This window comes from Pimephales promelas, chromosome 2, assembly GCF_988280905.1.
Source record: "Pimephales promelas chromosome 2, fPimPro1.hap1.1, whole genome shotgun sequence".
In the NCBI taxonomy this organism is placed as follows: domain Eukaryota; kingdom Metazoa; phylum Chordata; class Actinopteri; order Cypriniformes; family Leuciscidae; genus Pimephales; species Pimephales promelas.
In genome coordinates, this window is record NC_142770.1 from 4,418,345 (window position 1) to 4,434,844 (window position 16,500).

Consider the following 16,500-nt stretch of genomic DNA (forward strand, 5'->3'; position numbering starts at 1 on the left):
TCTACAGCATTTATTAATCTTAGTTAATATTAATTTCAGCATTTACTAAAACATTAAAATCAAATGTTGTATTTGTTATCATTAGTTAATGCACTGACTGTGGCATAACGCGAATAAACAATTAACGTTAACATTGTATTATTAACTAAAATGTAAAGCGTTACTATGAAATCAAAGATATAAAATTCCTTACAATTTAAAGCAGGACATGGACTTAAGATTTAATTTAACTAGATTTATTTCCCCAAGCCAATAACACTTGGATAAAACCACTGACATAATCACTCAGAATGCGTCTGTAATCGAGTTAGTTAGTATAACTCGCATGCTGCCGCAACTTTTAGAGTAGCATGGTAGGATAAATCAAATGTTCTGTATTAGATTAAACAACGTTACCGGCTGCAGCTTGTTTCAATATTGACTCGCGCGAACTGCTGCGTAAAGCGTATAGCCGTTAACGCGTACCAGGCGCTGCAAAGGAAACTCCGCCAAAGTTTGTTTTATTTGTTTGTATTACTATTGTTAGTGTAACGGATCCCAGCCAGGAGTCCGTTAGCAGATATATATTGATACTCCTGGTCGAAGTGCTCTGGAAATATTGAATATATTACTTAGTTAGAAGAGACACGGGACAACAGTTGCTCTTTTTCCATTCAACCGGAATATGATTTTATTAACAACATTTCAACCTTATATCTGCCATAGAGAATTATTCCTATTATTTTTGGTTGCTCTGTACTGAAACACAGGTAATATCCACAATTGGATAACACGAAATTACATATTCGTAAAAATGTACATTTCCACATAAATGTATCTTCACATATTTCCTCAACCTCTCTCTAAACCACCTTCTCTGTTATCTCTCATTAAACGAGTATTTCTGTATACATTATACATTTTACATACATTTAATTGTTCACTTAATAAAACAGAATAGATCCCATTTGCAGTTAGGTTAGGTTCAATTAAATTACATTAAACAAGAACAAACTTCAATAGTAAACATTTGTCTCCTAACTTTTACTCTTGATTTTTATGAACTGAAACTGTTTTACAGTCTAATATTACCACATGTGTGCATTCAATGCTACCACATGCGTTTCAACCAAAGCTACATCTGTGAATTGCTTTTACTCTGTACATTAGCGTTTTATTTATTACCCGTAATGAATTATTCCCACCATTCATATTTAAAGAGCCCAAGCTCAACAGCTCCATAAAAGAAAGAAAATATGAAAGGGATAGAAAAAGAACAAAAAGACACAGAGAAAAAAAAAACACCCCATGTGACTTAACCATTTGATTTGTATTGTAACGTATTCGCTTTGTCCTTTCTTAGCTTTGTTAACTTACCATCTACCCCATTCATATTTAAAGAGCCCAAGCTCAACAGCTCCATAGAAGAAAGAAAATATGAAAGGGATAGAAAAAGAACAAAAAGACACAGAGAAAAAAAAAAACACCCCATGTGACTTAACCATTTGATTTGTATTGTAACGTATTCGCTTTGTCCTTTCTTAGCTTTGTTAACATTTTCTTCAATCTGAACCTTTGTTTACTAAACACCTCATAACTAACATTTCTCTGCAAAAGTTTCACTGTATGAATGAATTTGTTTTCATCAGGAAAAAAATCTTTAACTAAGGTAAATCCAGAAAGTTGTTTATAGCCTGTACTGTATGTACATCGTCCACACTCCCACACTGTGATCCAATGTCAGATACATCCGAGAAATCATCATCATCTCTCACCCCAAAATCAGCATCAGTAGGCTACACATTTCCACAGAATTAGACATTTCAGACTTCTCATTAGAAACCCTTTCAACACTAACCGTAGCAGCATCATCCGTTGCACTATTTTCATCCAGTTCAGAAACATCATGATTTCTACCGATATCAACCATTTCATGAACGTTCTCAGTCTGACTTTCAATCACTCCATCACTCTCGTTGTCCCTCTGTGATTCAGCTTGAGGCTGCACGTCCTCAGAAACTGCCCTATACTCTCATTATCAGCAGAAGTACTGGGCCTCACCTCGACTTCAGTAACTTGGGCCTTGTGTGGGCATGTGTGCCTTTTATGCCCGATGTCCCCGCACTCAAAACATTTCATACTACCAGTGTTTGCGTAAATAAAATATGCTTTTCCTTTATGAATTTCGACCCCTGCCAAATTATTACCCCCCTCGTTGAAGTCCGTACCTGATTGCCTAATCCCAACCCCGCCCCTAATCTTAACCCCTCCCCCACAACTAATCCTAAACCTACCAATACTAGGGGGGTAATAATTTGGCAGGGGTCGAAATTCGGCACAACACCGGCAACACATCCTCGACAGTGACGCCCACACGATTCCATGGCGGAGCGACACCTGCGACGCTGTCCCAGTAGGGACAGACGCCATCACGTTGCCGCCGCAAACAAAACTCACAAACACTCACAAAACAAATCAAAATTAAATTTCAAAAGGAGAAAGAAAATAGAAAGAAAGAAAAAAAAAACATTCATAAACAAAAAGAGGAAAAAACTCCGAAAACAATCGTCCTTTCCTCACCCTCAAGCGCGCCCCAACACTCCCAGCATGCACACAGAGAGAGCTCTTACCATTGTCGAGAAAAATGAAGACCACCGAAAGCGAATAAAAGAGAAGATTCATTTGCAGCACGTTTTGATTCTGATCATTCTTTTGCATTAAAAGAAAACGCAGTGAAATTAACATGGGAGCCTCCTTAATATGGAAATAGAGGGTAACGTCGCCACTAGTGAAGTCACAATGCGAGTAGAAGACATGACAAATGGTCTGTGTGTGTGTGTGTGTGTGAGAGAGAGAGAGAGAGAGAGAAAAAATGGTCTCTAGGGCAGCCTTTCTCAAAGTGGGTGCCGCGGCACACTGGGGTGCCCCCTAGCTGTGTCAGGGGTGCCGCCAAAAAATTACGTAGGCTAAAAAAACAGAAAAAAAACAGCTGACATTGGAATTTACATATTTACGTTCTTCTTTTTAAACATATGAACATATTAATAAAATTGTAAGTTCATTTTAGATAAATATATAAAATTAATCATAAAAAAAAAATCCGTCTCACAAGACCGAAGCAAGACGCACACAACTTGACGCAAGTGACGCAATCCATAGCAACGCGTTATAGCAACACCTCAGACTGACAGAAACGTAAAAATAAACGTGAATTTTGGCCACTTTAGTTACAGCATTATGGATCGTTTTTTGAAAAGAAAATCCCCATAAGAGCCGGGGATTTTTATTTTATTTTATCTGCATCCTGCACTTCATTTGAGTTCTCCTGGTCTGGATTTGTTATTGGGTTCTTGTATTGGGCGGTCCACCTCTTACGGTTTTATGGCATTTGTGTCTCTGATTAATTATTTTGTGAATTACTTTGCAAACCTGTGTTTTTAAAGGTGCTATAAAGTTTTTTTATTATTATTGTTATTTACAGTTCATATTATGCTCTGTTCATTACTGTTCTGTCTAACTAAACAAGACATTTGCATTTAAATTTGGGTTATGCAGTGTTTTTAAATTATATTTTACACTGGGGTGCCTTGAGATTTTATGCACTTTTTTCAGAAGTGCCCTGACTGAAAAAAGTTTGAGAAAGGCTGCTCTAGGGTATTGAAAGTGAGGAGTCAAGTGCCGATTTGGGTGGGGTCAGTAAAAAGGTTCAAATGCTGTTTTTAGAAACCTGTTGAGTTCATATCTGGGTTAATAATGAATTATTTTCTTAATGCAATAATAACCTGGAATATTTAGTGTGAAAATCAGATGTAGTTTGGTTATGTGCTTGTTTTAAATTTACATTTGTGAAATCAATAATAAGGATCAAACACGCTATGAATGGGGACACTGTTCTTAATCTGGGCAGAACAATCTGGTAATTGTCCTTTTTTTCAAAGTATTTTTTTTCTTTTTTTTTTTAAATATTTTTTAGCAATGTTTTCTCTGCGTGATTCTGACAATCTTCTCCTTAACGAAGGTTTATAAAGACTTTTACACATTTATTTTTCTTTTCTGCAAGAGATGTCACTGAGACGTTTCTGGTAGTCAGTTAAAAAAAGGAAATTGAATATTAACATTGTTGATATTAATATTACATTGTATACATTGTTAATATTTGTTAATATTACAAACATTGTTTATTTCCAATGGTGAATCCGTCATGGTGGACAAAATAAACTGTAGATTAATATAAATCCCAGGTTAGATTTATAATCCCTGATTTGTTAATCTGTGTTTAATATTAAGTGATGCGACAAACATTGGATGTTCTCAAATCTACAGCTGATTTCAGGCTTTTGTAAACAAACAGAAACATTAATCTGTGTAAATCTGTGTGTTCATCAGGTGTGTTTGGTGATTCAGTGTCAGTGATGGAGGGAGATTCTGTTACTCTAAACACTGATCTCACTGAAATACAGGAACAAGAATGTGGATATATGGACCTGGAAACTCTCTATTAGCTAAAATAAAAAAGAAGCAGCAAATCTTCTCCACATATGATGATGTTCCTAATGGGAGATTCAGAGACAGACTGAAGCTGGACGATCAAACTGGATCTCTGACCATCACACACACCACAACTGAACACACTGGAGATTATAAACTAGAGATAAATGGAGTCAAAAAATCATCAAAAACATTCAATGTTTCAGTCTATGGTGAGTGAAGATCATTTGTCTTGTGTGTCACATATTCTTGTTTTATTAAAGGAATATTCAAAACAAGTTAAACAAACAGTATTTGTGCCATAATGTTAATCACTAGCAAAACTCAAGGTTATGGTGACGCGCTTATGTCAATGGAAACTTTTAAAACTTTAATTTTTGGTATGTTTTATCTTACCTCAAGGGCATCCAAGATGTAGGTGTCTTTGTTTCCGCAGTATTTTCAATCTTGACATTTTTAGGTCAAACCGTTCTTGTCTGTCAGTCATATAATGGAGGTCTATGGTCACCACCTCAAAGAGCATGCACAGAGAAGTCCATATTAACCATGATTTAGTGACTCGTAAATGTAACCACACATTGATGGCCTAAGACACGAAACGAGCGGTTTGTGTGAGAAAACAAACAGTATTTATATCGTTTTTACCTCAGCCACGTCCAACTGATCTCTCGCGTGTGTACGTCACTCATTGTTTACACAGATTTCAGAAGTGTTACCTTTCACTGTGAAGATATAAACATAGTTAGATATATCAGGAAATCGCAATGGAAGACAATTTCGATACATCAACAGACAATGTTGAAATTTTTTCGCAACCGTGTGAGAGATCACTTCCGAAGTCTCCGCGCCCTCAGAGTGAGATTTCAAAGCGAACTATCCCTTTAAAAGCACAAATGTGAAGCTTATAATTTTATAAAGGCACTGGCATTAATTCTTCAGTCAAACTTAGTTTATTATTAAAGTTTAAAGGTATGGTATACTGTGCTATTTCACAACGGCTAGCAATAACAGAGTTTGAAAGCATGAGATCCCACATTTCCTTCATCAAAACACATGAACACACACAGCAGAGCGTCACGAGAGACGGCGTTACATTACCTCATGTCTCAAAGCACAGAACATTACAATGCTGAATATAAACAACTAACAGAGCTCTACTCGTACCACATGACTGCTGCAGACTCATTTCACCGTTGATATTGTTGATATAGAAATGTATAAATCTGAGGATGAGAACAGCTCTGAGGAGAATATGATTGTCAAATAGATTTTGCTTTTGTTTCTCAGCTCGTCTGCCTGTTCCTGTCATCATCAGTAACTCTTCACACTGTTCTTCATCATCATCACCATGTTCAGTAGTGTGTTCATCATCAGTGTTGAGTGTGTGTGATGCGACTCTGTCCTGGTACGCAGGAATGAGTGTATTGTCCAGCATCAGTGTGTGTGATCTCAGCATCAGTCTCTCTCTACCTCTGGAGGTGGAATATCAGGATAAAAACACCTACAGCTGTGTGCTGAACAATCCCATCAGCAACCAGACCACACATCTGGACATCAACACACTCTGCAGACACACATGTGCAGGTACACCACCACTCATCATATACGTGTGTGTGTGTGTGTGTTTACAGACCTGATTTCTGTCTTCTGTTGTAGATCACACTGATGCGCTCACTCACATTCATGACTATATCTCTATTATTTTTGGAGTGAGCTCTTCTGACTCACAGAGGTCTCAGATGTCTGGAAACTCCCCGCACAGCTGCATGTGTGTGTTGGACCCCTAAAAGTGTCAAAGAGGCAATAAACTCCAGACTATTTGTAGCCATGCAGGCTGTTGAATCCTTAGGTTGTTGGATTACATGATTCACCCTGGGGTGACCCTGAAGAGTCTGGCGAATCCTGCCGCCATCCCATAGAGACGGCGATACTGTTGCATGGTCTTTGACAAGTGTATTGCCCCATACGTCCACTCTAAAGAGAAACATTATTAGAGATACAAAGGCTGATCATTATTCTTAGCCATGTTTATGTTATGCCCCAACCTGATGAGCTTCTCGATGGAGGTGCTGATGAAGAGCATCACTGCTTGGTGGCATGTGTCAAAGTCACTGAAGTGATCTCAGACAGGGAGTGGCACACGGATCAGGCTGTCTTCCCGCAGAGGCAGTGTCACATCCCGTTAGGGTATTCCCTGGATTGTCCAAGATTGTGAGCAATAGCATGTGTTGAAATGTACAATTCGAATTCTAGAAAAGTTGGGACGTTTTTTTTTTTTTTTGAATAAAATGAAAACTATCAAATCACATGAGCCAATATTTTGTTCACAATAGAACATAGATAACATAACAAATGTTCAAACAGAGTAATTGTACACTTTATCTAATAAATGAGCTCATTTCAAATTTGATGCCTGCTACAGGTCTCAAAATAGTTGGGACGGGGGCACCAAATGTTCTCTATAGGTGAAAGATCTGGACTGCAGGCGGGCCAATTCAACACCCGGACACCTGCAGTTGTATTATCTGAAGTATGTGGTTTTGCTGAAATATACAAGCACTTCCCTGAAATACGCTGATAACTCAATGGAAGGTCTTACTCTTCTTTTGCCTGTGATTTCCTACAAGAATGTCCAATTGTAAAATTACAAATGTACAGAAGTATAGCTTTACTGCTTAAGTACAAAATTACATTTTTTGATCGAAAAGATAAGTAAAGTCAATCTGATGACACAATTTGTATGTGAAATGTGCATATTTACCCTAGAGTACTAGGCTCTAGAGTATTTTTGGTGCATTGGTGGGTGGGCATATTTTTGAAAAACAAAAAAAACAAAAAACATGATTATGTATGATGATATTTCTGAAAAACATGATCTCACTTGTGTTTTTAATAAATTTATTTGGATGACCCTAAAGTTACGTCCATACCAAAGGCAACGTTTGCATCATGACTTGAAGTCAAAGGCCAATTTTTTGGGCTCAACCTCTCAACTGCCTCACGATCACATGCTGATTATAATCAGATTAGATCGGTGTGTGAGCGTGACATTATATTGGTATGAGATCTTGCAAGATTTTTGTTATCTCTTTGTTATCTAAGAGTTATCTCACATTTCAATACCATTTGTTATCAAAAACGCTAAAGCTCTCAGTGTTTGAATAATAAAGATTTTAAAACTCTAAACAAAAACCTCACAACATATGAGATGCACTTTTATTAAAAATGTCAGCATATTATCAATTAAGTTGGTACAATATCATATAGTATGGGTCTGCAAACATGTATCCGCCCGATGCAGATACAGCTTCAGGTTTAGAACGTCTGCAAGAAAATACAAATGGACTATATCAGGGGTCAGGGGTCAGGTGTAAGGTGGGCCAAGTGACAGAATTAATGTTGGATTTGAGATAGTTAATGTGAACTAGCAACATCATTAATGTAAATAGAAAATAGGGTTGGCCCAATAATTGAACCCTGGGGCACTGGACAGAAGACCCTCCGATTTTACACACTGAACTCTGGGAAATAGTTGGAGAACCAAGCAAGACAGTCACTGGAGAAACCAAGGCTATAGAGTCTGCCAATAAGGATACGATGGTTGACAGACTCAACACCTTGGCAAGATCTATGAAGATGGCAGCACAGTAATGTCTCCTATAAATAGAGGTTATGATATCATTAAGTACCTTAAGCGTAGCTGAAGTGCATCCATGACCAGCTCGAAAACCAGATTGCATAGCAGAGAAAATACGATGGTGTAAGGGCGGGATTTACAGTCAAAGACCCGGAAGCGGATTTGAAGAATGAAGACCTGGAGTCAGAATTATAAAGAAAAGTTTTACTGAAGATAGTTTGCACTTTCACAGGAGTTCGTAGGCCGCCTTCTTACAGTTACAAAGATTACAGCAGTTATACCATTTACAAGGTCTAAGCTGTCATTGCTTACATGTTGAATGATTCTGATTGGCTAAGAAATAGATAAAAACAGTAATTTTCCACACATATACAGATAGAAGAAGCATATCTCCATGGATTATGCTGAGACTCATAAGCTCATCATGACCCTCCAGGTCACAGATTTGGGTTACTGGGCGCCAGTATGTCCAGAACAACAACTCAGTCAATCTCCAATAATGCCAGTGGTTCCTTAACCTGCAGCGAAGAAGACTAACACACACCGACACACTGCTTTTCCAAGGTTGGATTTGGCCAGGCTCTAACTATAAACAGGAGAGTCGTCTCAAAACATCAAGATAATGCCTTCTTTCTCTCAAGGATAGCTAAACTTTAGTCTAACTGGAAAGTAAGACTTTAAGAAAGAAATGGTCCCTGAAACTATTGGCTTCAATTACCCCTATATGTTTTAACACTTTGAAGACCTTTCTCAAACACAAAACAAATCCCTATTTCATTTCTGGAAGCCGGGCTAAATGAGCAAGCACAAATACAGACATTAAAGAGTACATGCAAAGAACATTTCAGTAATCACACTGGTAACTTCTATAACAAAGGAAAATCGCACAAGGCTAGAGAAGTCATTCGACTCATTTAATATTTAGAAGAAAAAAAATACTGATTAATACCTTGATTATAATTACTCATCATTACTATACTTTGAAGCAGAAGTGGATCCACCTCCTTCAATGGGATTCAAAATATTCAGTCATCTGGCATTCACAAACTTGGCATTCGAAGATTTTAGCAAGACATGGCAGAATAAATATAGGTCTATTACAATTTGGATCTAGAGTGTCTCCCCCTTTGAAGAGAGGGATGACCACAGCAGCTTTCCAGTCTCTAGGGATCTCACACGAATACAGAAGAAAGCTTGAATAGGCTGTTAATCAGAGTCTCAATAATTTTAGCTGATAGTTTTAAAAAGAACGGGTCCAGATTGAACAGCTCTTACAAAACATCGGCTGTCCGGAGTTGTGTAAAGGAAATATTAGGAAGGCTTGAACAAGTTGATGTAGGAGGTACAAAGCTCTTGGCCGAGATGGGATTAGCCAAATGAAAAGCATGACCAGCCACAGCAAAATGCTTATAAGAGTACAAATATGTACATACATACACAAAATATGCGCTGAATATAAAAAAAATGATGAAAATATGCTGATATGTGCACTGAAAACAGCGTGCGGTTTCAAAATTGGGTTTCTTTCGAGTCTTCTTCAAAGAAATACTGCTTTACAATTGCAATACAACACAGTTTACAATACTGCTTTCTACACTAACATATAACAAGCCAAATTTTGATATCGAACAGCAAAAACCGAAAACCATGAACTCCCCCAAAATCTAGAGCTGAATTGAACATAACATCAGTTTTGCAATCAGTCCTTGTTTACTGTGGGTCAGGGTGGGCCAAGCTCCTGATTGGGTGGGTCATGCCAGCCCTCGCCCCCCTGTGGAGCCGGGCCTCATTGGGACACAGCCCATGTGATGGAGCAGAGCTGGAACTAAACTCTGCAAGGATGTGGCCAACCAGGAATTGGGTTTTACACTCCTGCTCTATATTCTTGCTATAATTAACAAAGAGATTAGACACTTTAATGAGGTCTTCTAATAAGGCCTTATATTAATAATCTTCTTCTTAATAAAGTTGGTCTGCATTTTCACTTTTCATCAGCTGATTGTGTTTTTGTTTCCTTACAGAAATCAAAGAAAGAGGTTGTGTATGAAAATCTCACAAAAAAAGTGATGATCAAATACTGCATACTGGATCTGTTGTTAGAGCTCATCCCGGCCCTGACTCTCAACCTTTAGTTTCTGCCAGAATCGCTGTTTTGCTTTTGATCTTTCTATGATATTGTTGGATCAAATCTGTTTTTTTTTTAATTTAAATAAGTTGTTATTGTGATGTCTGATATTTTGTTGCTCTGTATTAGCACTGTAATGGTTCACAAAAAGCACAGCGTCCAGAATCTCTTGAAAAAAACGTTGTTTTCTTGTGCTTGATTAAAATGCTGGCTGTTTTCCCAAATTTGTTGTGCTTATTTTGTTATTGAGAGAAAAGCATGCAGCACATATTTACATATCGAACCATCGCTCTCAGCAGTGTGAGTGGCATCAGATGTTTATATATATATATATATATATATATATATCACTGCTCGCGTACCTCATTTACCCCTAAATGGAAAATAAATTACTTTTAATAATTAAAATAATAAATTAATTTTAATAGAATACATTTATTAAAAATTAAAAATAAAAAAATTCTTAAAAATTCTTAGCAATTTTGCTATAACACTGAAAACAAGGTATCTGGTTCGTCCAATGCTGTTGTTATGTCCATATCAAATAAATAAATAAATAAATAAATTAAAGGTAAAAGTCTTTCTGATAGGAAAGCATGATTTAATCATGAAAGTTCGTATCTATGGCACGAATGTCATTTCTCGTGGCATTTATACGCCAAAAACAGTTTTTGCGTGTATTTGGCACGCGATTTTCGCGTACATATGATACGCACTTTTTTGCGTATAATACGCACGAACTCCCCACCCCCCTCCCCCCTAAACCTAACCCAGGGTTTTTTAGTGCGTACCATATACACGAAAAAAACACTTTTGGCGTATAAATGCCACGAGAAATGACACTCGTGGTATAGACACGCATCTTCATGAGACTGTGTTGGATTTAACGTGAACGCTTAGATGACGAAAGTTACAATCACTTTAGCTTTCAACATTTTAAGTGTAAAAGTAGAGATTCTCAAAGCATTAAACAGGCAAAGTTGTTTAGTGACAGGTTTTAATATACAGTTCAATTCATACTTTGCAATCGCGTGACTAGCATGGACGCCTGGCGGGCCACAAACGGGCTTTTCAACGTAGAGTCCAGTTGTTCCAGGTATTTCTAGTAGTTATCAAGTCTGTTAGCGAGCAAGCTGCATAACTATAGACTAGGATTAACTCCAAGGTGAAGGTAGTTAAATTGTGTAAAGCAGACAAAGTTTTTTTTGGATAATCGAGCAGTAATAATTCCTCCGTAAATAATCTAGCTCTACTGTTCCCATTGAAAACCATAGATATCACAAACCTCAAAACAACCGATCAAACACTTTTATTGTTGCTAGCAAAATAAGACAGTCTTCATTTACACCGCCACCACGTCAAACTGTCAAAGTTCCCAGAACTCATTCATTTTTCAATGAATTTTGGTGTGAACGTAGTTAGCCTCGACAAACAGCTGTCTTGCCGATCCAGCTGGTGGCGTTGATTGATGAATCTACAGGTTAACTTAAAGACACGATTAATTGCATGATCATACACCCATTGTATTCAACCTAAAGGTTTCTTATCTCATCTGGTTAGTGCAACCAATCACACAACTACTATCAGGCGTGTCATTTACACCTCGAAACACCAACTTTTGTGTAAAGACAGGCGACGTCCTGCAAAATCCTTGAACATTTAGATTCAGAGACTGTACCAGACTGTACCAGACAGCAACATTCAACACACATTACATGCACATACGTCTGTACGCATAAATAGACATTGCAGCATTACACCTAGATACTTTAAGACCTCTATTAAATTCAGCACCATTCAGTTCAGTTTATAAGCTCTCAGATGAGACTAAACATGACTTACAATTTAGGGCACACTAGTAGATCAACAGTATGTACATGAAAGCATCTGTGTGAAGGAAATGGTACAGATGTGTGATGTGTCATTGAGGTGAAAACTGTCTCCCCAAACAGAAGCCTGTTCAATAAACTAAGATAACGAAGGTCATTTTGGCACATTAATGCACATTAGAAGTATTTCTGAAGTTGTAGGGAGGTCAAGAGTTCGACCCATATTCACTCAGCCCTACAGTCATGTAGAGTTTAAAGCTAAATGCTAATTTCACTCGTATTGGTACCGATCACTAAAATCTTGGAATCGTAACAATTAAAGACGAGTTTCAGCTGGTGGGTTATCAGCATCACCTGTATGTGCCATGTTTTCCACAGGATTGTCATTGGGATCAGGTTGTAGGTTATCAGCATCACCCTCCTGTAAGAAAACACAGATTCACAGAAGGTTAAAGTGATGAGAAGGATAGATGTTTCAGTTACACAAACACAAAAATACTGTGTTTTATGGACAGATGTTTTCAGTTATAAACCTGCATTAAACTATCATCTCCTGTCCTTCAGTAATACAAAAATTGAAGTATTTTGATTTAAATATCACACTAAAAAACGCTTAAACTGTTATATTGGTGATTTCTAACAAAACACTGGCTCTCTGACAAAAGTTGTACTGTTGTATTATATGAACCGTTATTTAGTTAATTTGTGAGCGTTAATTTGACTGCCTCACTGGTGAACTGTAGTGTTAAAAAAGAAAGGATGAAAAAATACTATTCACGGTTTACATTTATATTTTTCTTTTTATATTTACTGTTAAATCATCTGATGTAATACTTACAATCTGTGGTTCTCCATGTGTACCGTGGTGACGATAGTAAATCACAGCACCAGCAGCACCCACAACTACAGAAACCAGCAGAAGAACACTAACACATATTCCTGCTACAGCTGCTGGAGACAGACCTGACCCTGGAACATCTACAGAGAAACAGACATTATTATTACTAGAGATTGACTGATAATCCATCCGGTATTTAACAATATCTTTGACTCATATTTACACATTTCTATATTACACATACATCTGGTCATCAGTTGTATGATACTGAATTAACTTATAAATGGCACCTTCTGTTTATTTTAACAACAGCCGTTAAAATTACAATATTCACTGGAAAACTGCATTTATATGTTAATAACATTAGTCAAAGTGTCAAACAGTTATTGGGTTGATTAAAAATATTGAACTGTTTTTTTTTTCCTCAAAAGAAAATGCATTTGATGGCTGAATTATACACTCACCAATGACAGAAACACTGAATCTCTTCACCCTAGTGATGCTGAAGGTGCTGTTGATGAAGATCATCTGTAGTTTATAAAGTCCAGAGTGTGTGTTTGTGATCTTCATGATGGTCAAAGATCCAGTCTGATGATCCAGCTTCAGTCTGTCTCTGAATCTCTCTTTACACTGAACATCTGTACAGATCTGACTCTGATCTCCAGTGATTTCAGCGATGAGAGTTTCATTAAAATACCACATCATCACATCACTTGGTTTTCTTATTACACCAGGATGTAAAGCAACAGATTCTCCCTCCTTCACTGACTTTCTCTTCACTTCATCTCGTTCAGCAGCAGATACACCTGAAACACAAACCAACAGATGATTAAAGTTCTTTAGATGAAAAATACAAACATTTATTTCAAATCAAGTAACATTTATTTATATTTAGCGCTTTTTACAATCCAGATTGTTTCAAAGCAGCTTTACAGAGATAACAGGAAAATAATCCATCACAGTCCTTAAAAAGTTAGATTTTTGTTGTAAAAAGTGATTCATTTAATTTAGTGATTTTTCATGAGCTGAACTCAAAGATCTGAGGCCTTGTCCACACGGACACGGGTATTTTTTCCTCCAGCGTTTAAAAAAAAATTCCGTCCAAATGAAAACGCAAAAACACGCCATCAAGCGCTGTAAAGAGCATGCCACACCAGCAGGTGGCGATATAACCCTAACCGTAAAGCCACTTTAGCCAATCAGAAGCCTAACAATAAGTTATTACAGGTTAAAGTAGGCAGATAACGGCGCAGCGCAGACGCACTCTCTGACGTCACAAGGCAAAAACACGACAACATCACCAAAATCCTCACCCTAGCAGGGGTTTTCAAAAATGTTTGGTTTCAGTGTCCTGCGTTTCCGCGTGGACGAACGGCCGAACCGCGTAAAAAAGTCATGATTATAAAAATACCCGTGTCCGTGTGGACGTGGCCTAAGACTTTTTCTATGTACACAAAAGTGAGCACTTCTCCTTTGCCTAGATGCATCCACCTCACGGGTGTGGCGTATCAAGATGCAGATTAGACAGCAGGATTATTGCCTTAGGCTGCCCACAATAGAAGGCCACTACTAAAATGTGCCATTTCAACACACAGCACAATGCCACAGATGCTGCAAGTTTTGAGGGAGTGTGCAATTTGCCGTGCTGACCTCAGGAATGTCCACCAGAGCTGAATGTTATTTCTCTAACATAAGCGTTTTAGAGAATATAGGCAGTACATCCAACCGGGCTCACAACCGCAGACCACGTGTAACCCCACCAGCCCAGGCCCTCCACATCCAGCATCTTCACCTCCAAGATTGTCTGAGACCAGACGGCCGGACAGCTGCTGCAACAATCAGTTATCAAAACCAATTATAATTCAGCACAAACTGTCAGAAACCGTCTCAGGGAAGCTCATCTGCATACTCATTGCCCTCATCAGTGTCTCGACATGACTTGAGTTTGTCGTCGTTACTGACAAATCACATTTGATGACATCTGGCACTTCGGAGAGTTGTTCTCTTCAAGGATGAATCCCGGTTTTCACTGTAGAGGGCAGATGGCAGACCGCGTGTGTGGTGTTGTGTTGTTGAGCGGTTTGCTGATGTCAATATCAGTTTAAACATAACATTCACTAACTCACCATGAACAGAAACACTGAAGATATTTCCACTGACTCTGCTGGTGATGATCTTCACTTCATAGAGTCCAGAGTGTGTGTTTCTGGTGTTCATGATGGTCAGAGATCCAGTGTGATGATCCAGCTTCAGTCTGTCTCTGAATCTCTCAGTGCCTTTATTACACTGAACATCTGTACAGGACTTATTGAGATCTCCATTGATTTGAGCGATGCGAGTGTCATTAAAATACCATTTAATATCTTCTTGTTTGATTGTTTGAACACCAGTGTATAGAGTGACTGAATCTCCCTCCATCACTGACACTTCATCTGATCCGACACCGGAAACACCTGGAGAAGAAATTAACATATATTAACAAATTCACAATATAGTTTAATCTGAATTTGAATCTCCCACATCAATAGTGTTTAGCTATATTAAATTTTAATTTGGAAGAAGCTTTTCTCATATTAGATTCAAGTTACATTAGTCAACACTTTAAAGTATGCGATTTATTGGTTCAGTATAACAAATATTTAACAGTTAATGCAGCATCTGTTTTGGCATCCTATCATTACATCATATGATGGTGCTATAATTCATTTAAGTGCTATTAAATCATTCAATCACACTAAGAATGAAAAAACACAAATGTACTGGCGAATCTGAACCGGTTCTCTATGGATACTGAGGCTTTTTTAGGTCGGGTAGGATCTGTGATCTCTGACCCGGTTTGTTCATTGGCTTCCATGACTGTGATATATGCTGTGTTTTCCATCAACTGGCAACCCGAGCTGTCGAAATACTACTGGGCAGAATCCCACAGACCAAAACATTATCAGACATTCTGACACAGAACACACATTTCAAAGAAGAATAAACGCCTGTCGCATTATTATTATTAGAAAAAACTGTGATCAGTGTGTTTTCTATACAGTATATCTGCAAACATATTCTATTTTTATTCTTTAGTATAGTATTGCATTCAGCTGGTGCTCTACCGTAATTTTTGTCTGAAACATTGTACATTTGTTTTTATTTTTATTTTTTTTCTTCTTTGGAATGGTATGAAACTTGGTAAAGGTTTGGCACTTGCTATGTGAACACACACACAAAAGACACGATTCCAACAGGTTAACAGGGAAATGAATGGGAGAAGAACTCTATCTAGAGTTAACTTTTGGCACCATCTCATATTTTAAACACAACTTGTTTAGATTTAAGGCTTTGATTTTCTCTGTTTTAGAGTAAAACATGTTTTTGAAAACATATATTTCACATATTGAAAATAGTATTTCTGCACATTTTTCATAACAGTAAACGTAAAATTCTGTAACTTTTCACTTTTTCAACAAAATTTCACTTTTTTCACTTAGTGTCGTCTTTGAAAAATGTTTCTCTTGAAAAAAGTCTGTGCTCTGAACTAAAGCATTCAGGAATTACGACAGTCTGTGCTCAAAGAGTGAATAAATTAATTATAAATACAGCGTAAATATAATTC

At 37.5% G+C, this 16,500-nt stretch overlaps 2 protein-coding genes across 4 annotated transcripts in view; both read right to left on the reverse strand.

The window, feature by feature from the left end:
* The window catches only part of LOC120486561 (uncharacterized), a 68,544-nt gene extending 65,703 nt beyond the window's left edge, over positions 1-2,841 (reverse strand). For all 3 annotated transcript variants that reach the window (XR_016146891.1, XM_089121334.1, XM_089121328.1), the window contains exon 1: positions 2,610-2,841. Coding sequence is in view for 2 of the 3 variants with exons in the window: in XM_089121334.1 (XP_088977460.1) it covers positions 2,610-2,724 (115 nt within the window). In the remaining variant the exon portion in view is untranslated. The remainder of the gene's footprint in view (positions 1-2,609) is intronic.
* Positions 2,842-6,725: 3,884 nt separating this feature from the next.
* LOC120486579 (cell adhesion molecule CEACAM3-like) overlaps positions 6,726-16,500 on the reverse strand; it is a 34,328-nt gene continuing 24,553 nt past the window's right edge. Inside the window, exons 4-7 of the mRNA XM_089121706.1 lie at positions 15,023-15,349; positions 13,361-13,702; positions 12,897-13,036; positions 6,726-12,479 (exon numbers count right to left, since the gene is read on the reverse strand). Of these exons, the coding sequence (XP_088977832.1) occupies positions 12,375-12,479; positions 12,897-13,036; positions 13,361-13,702; positions 15,023-15,349 (914 nt within the window). The 3' untranslated portion in view covers positions 6,726-12,374. The remainder of the gene's footprint in view (positions 12,480-12,896; positions 13,037-13,360; positions 13,703-15,022; positions 15,350-16,500) is intronic.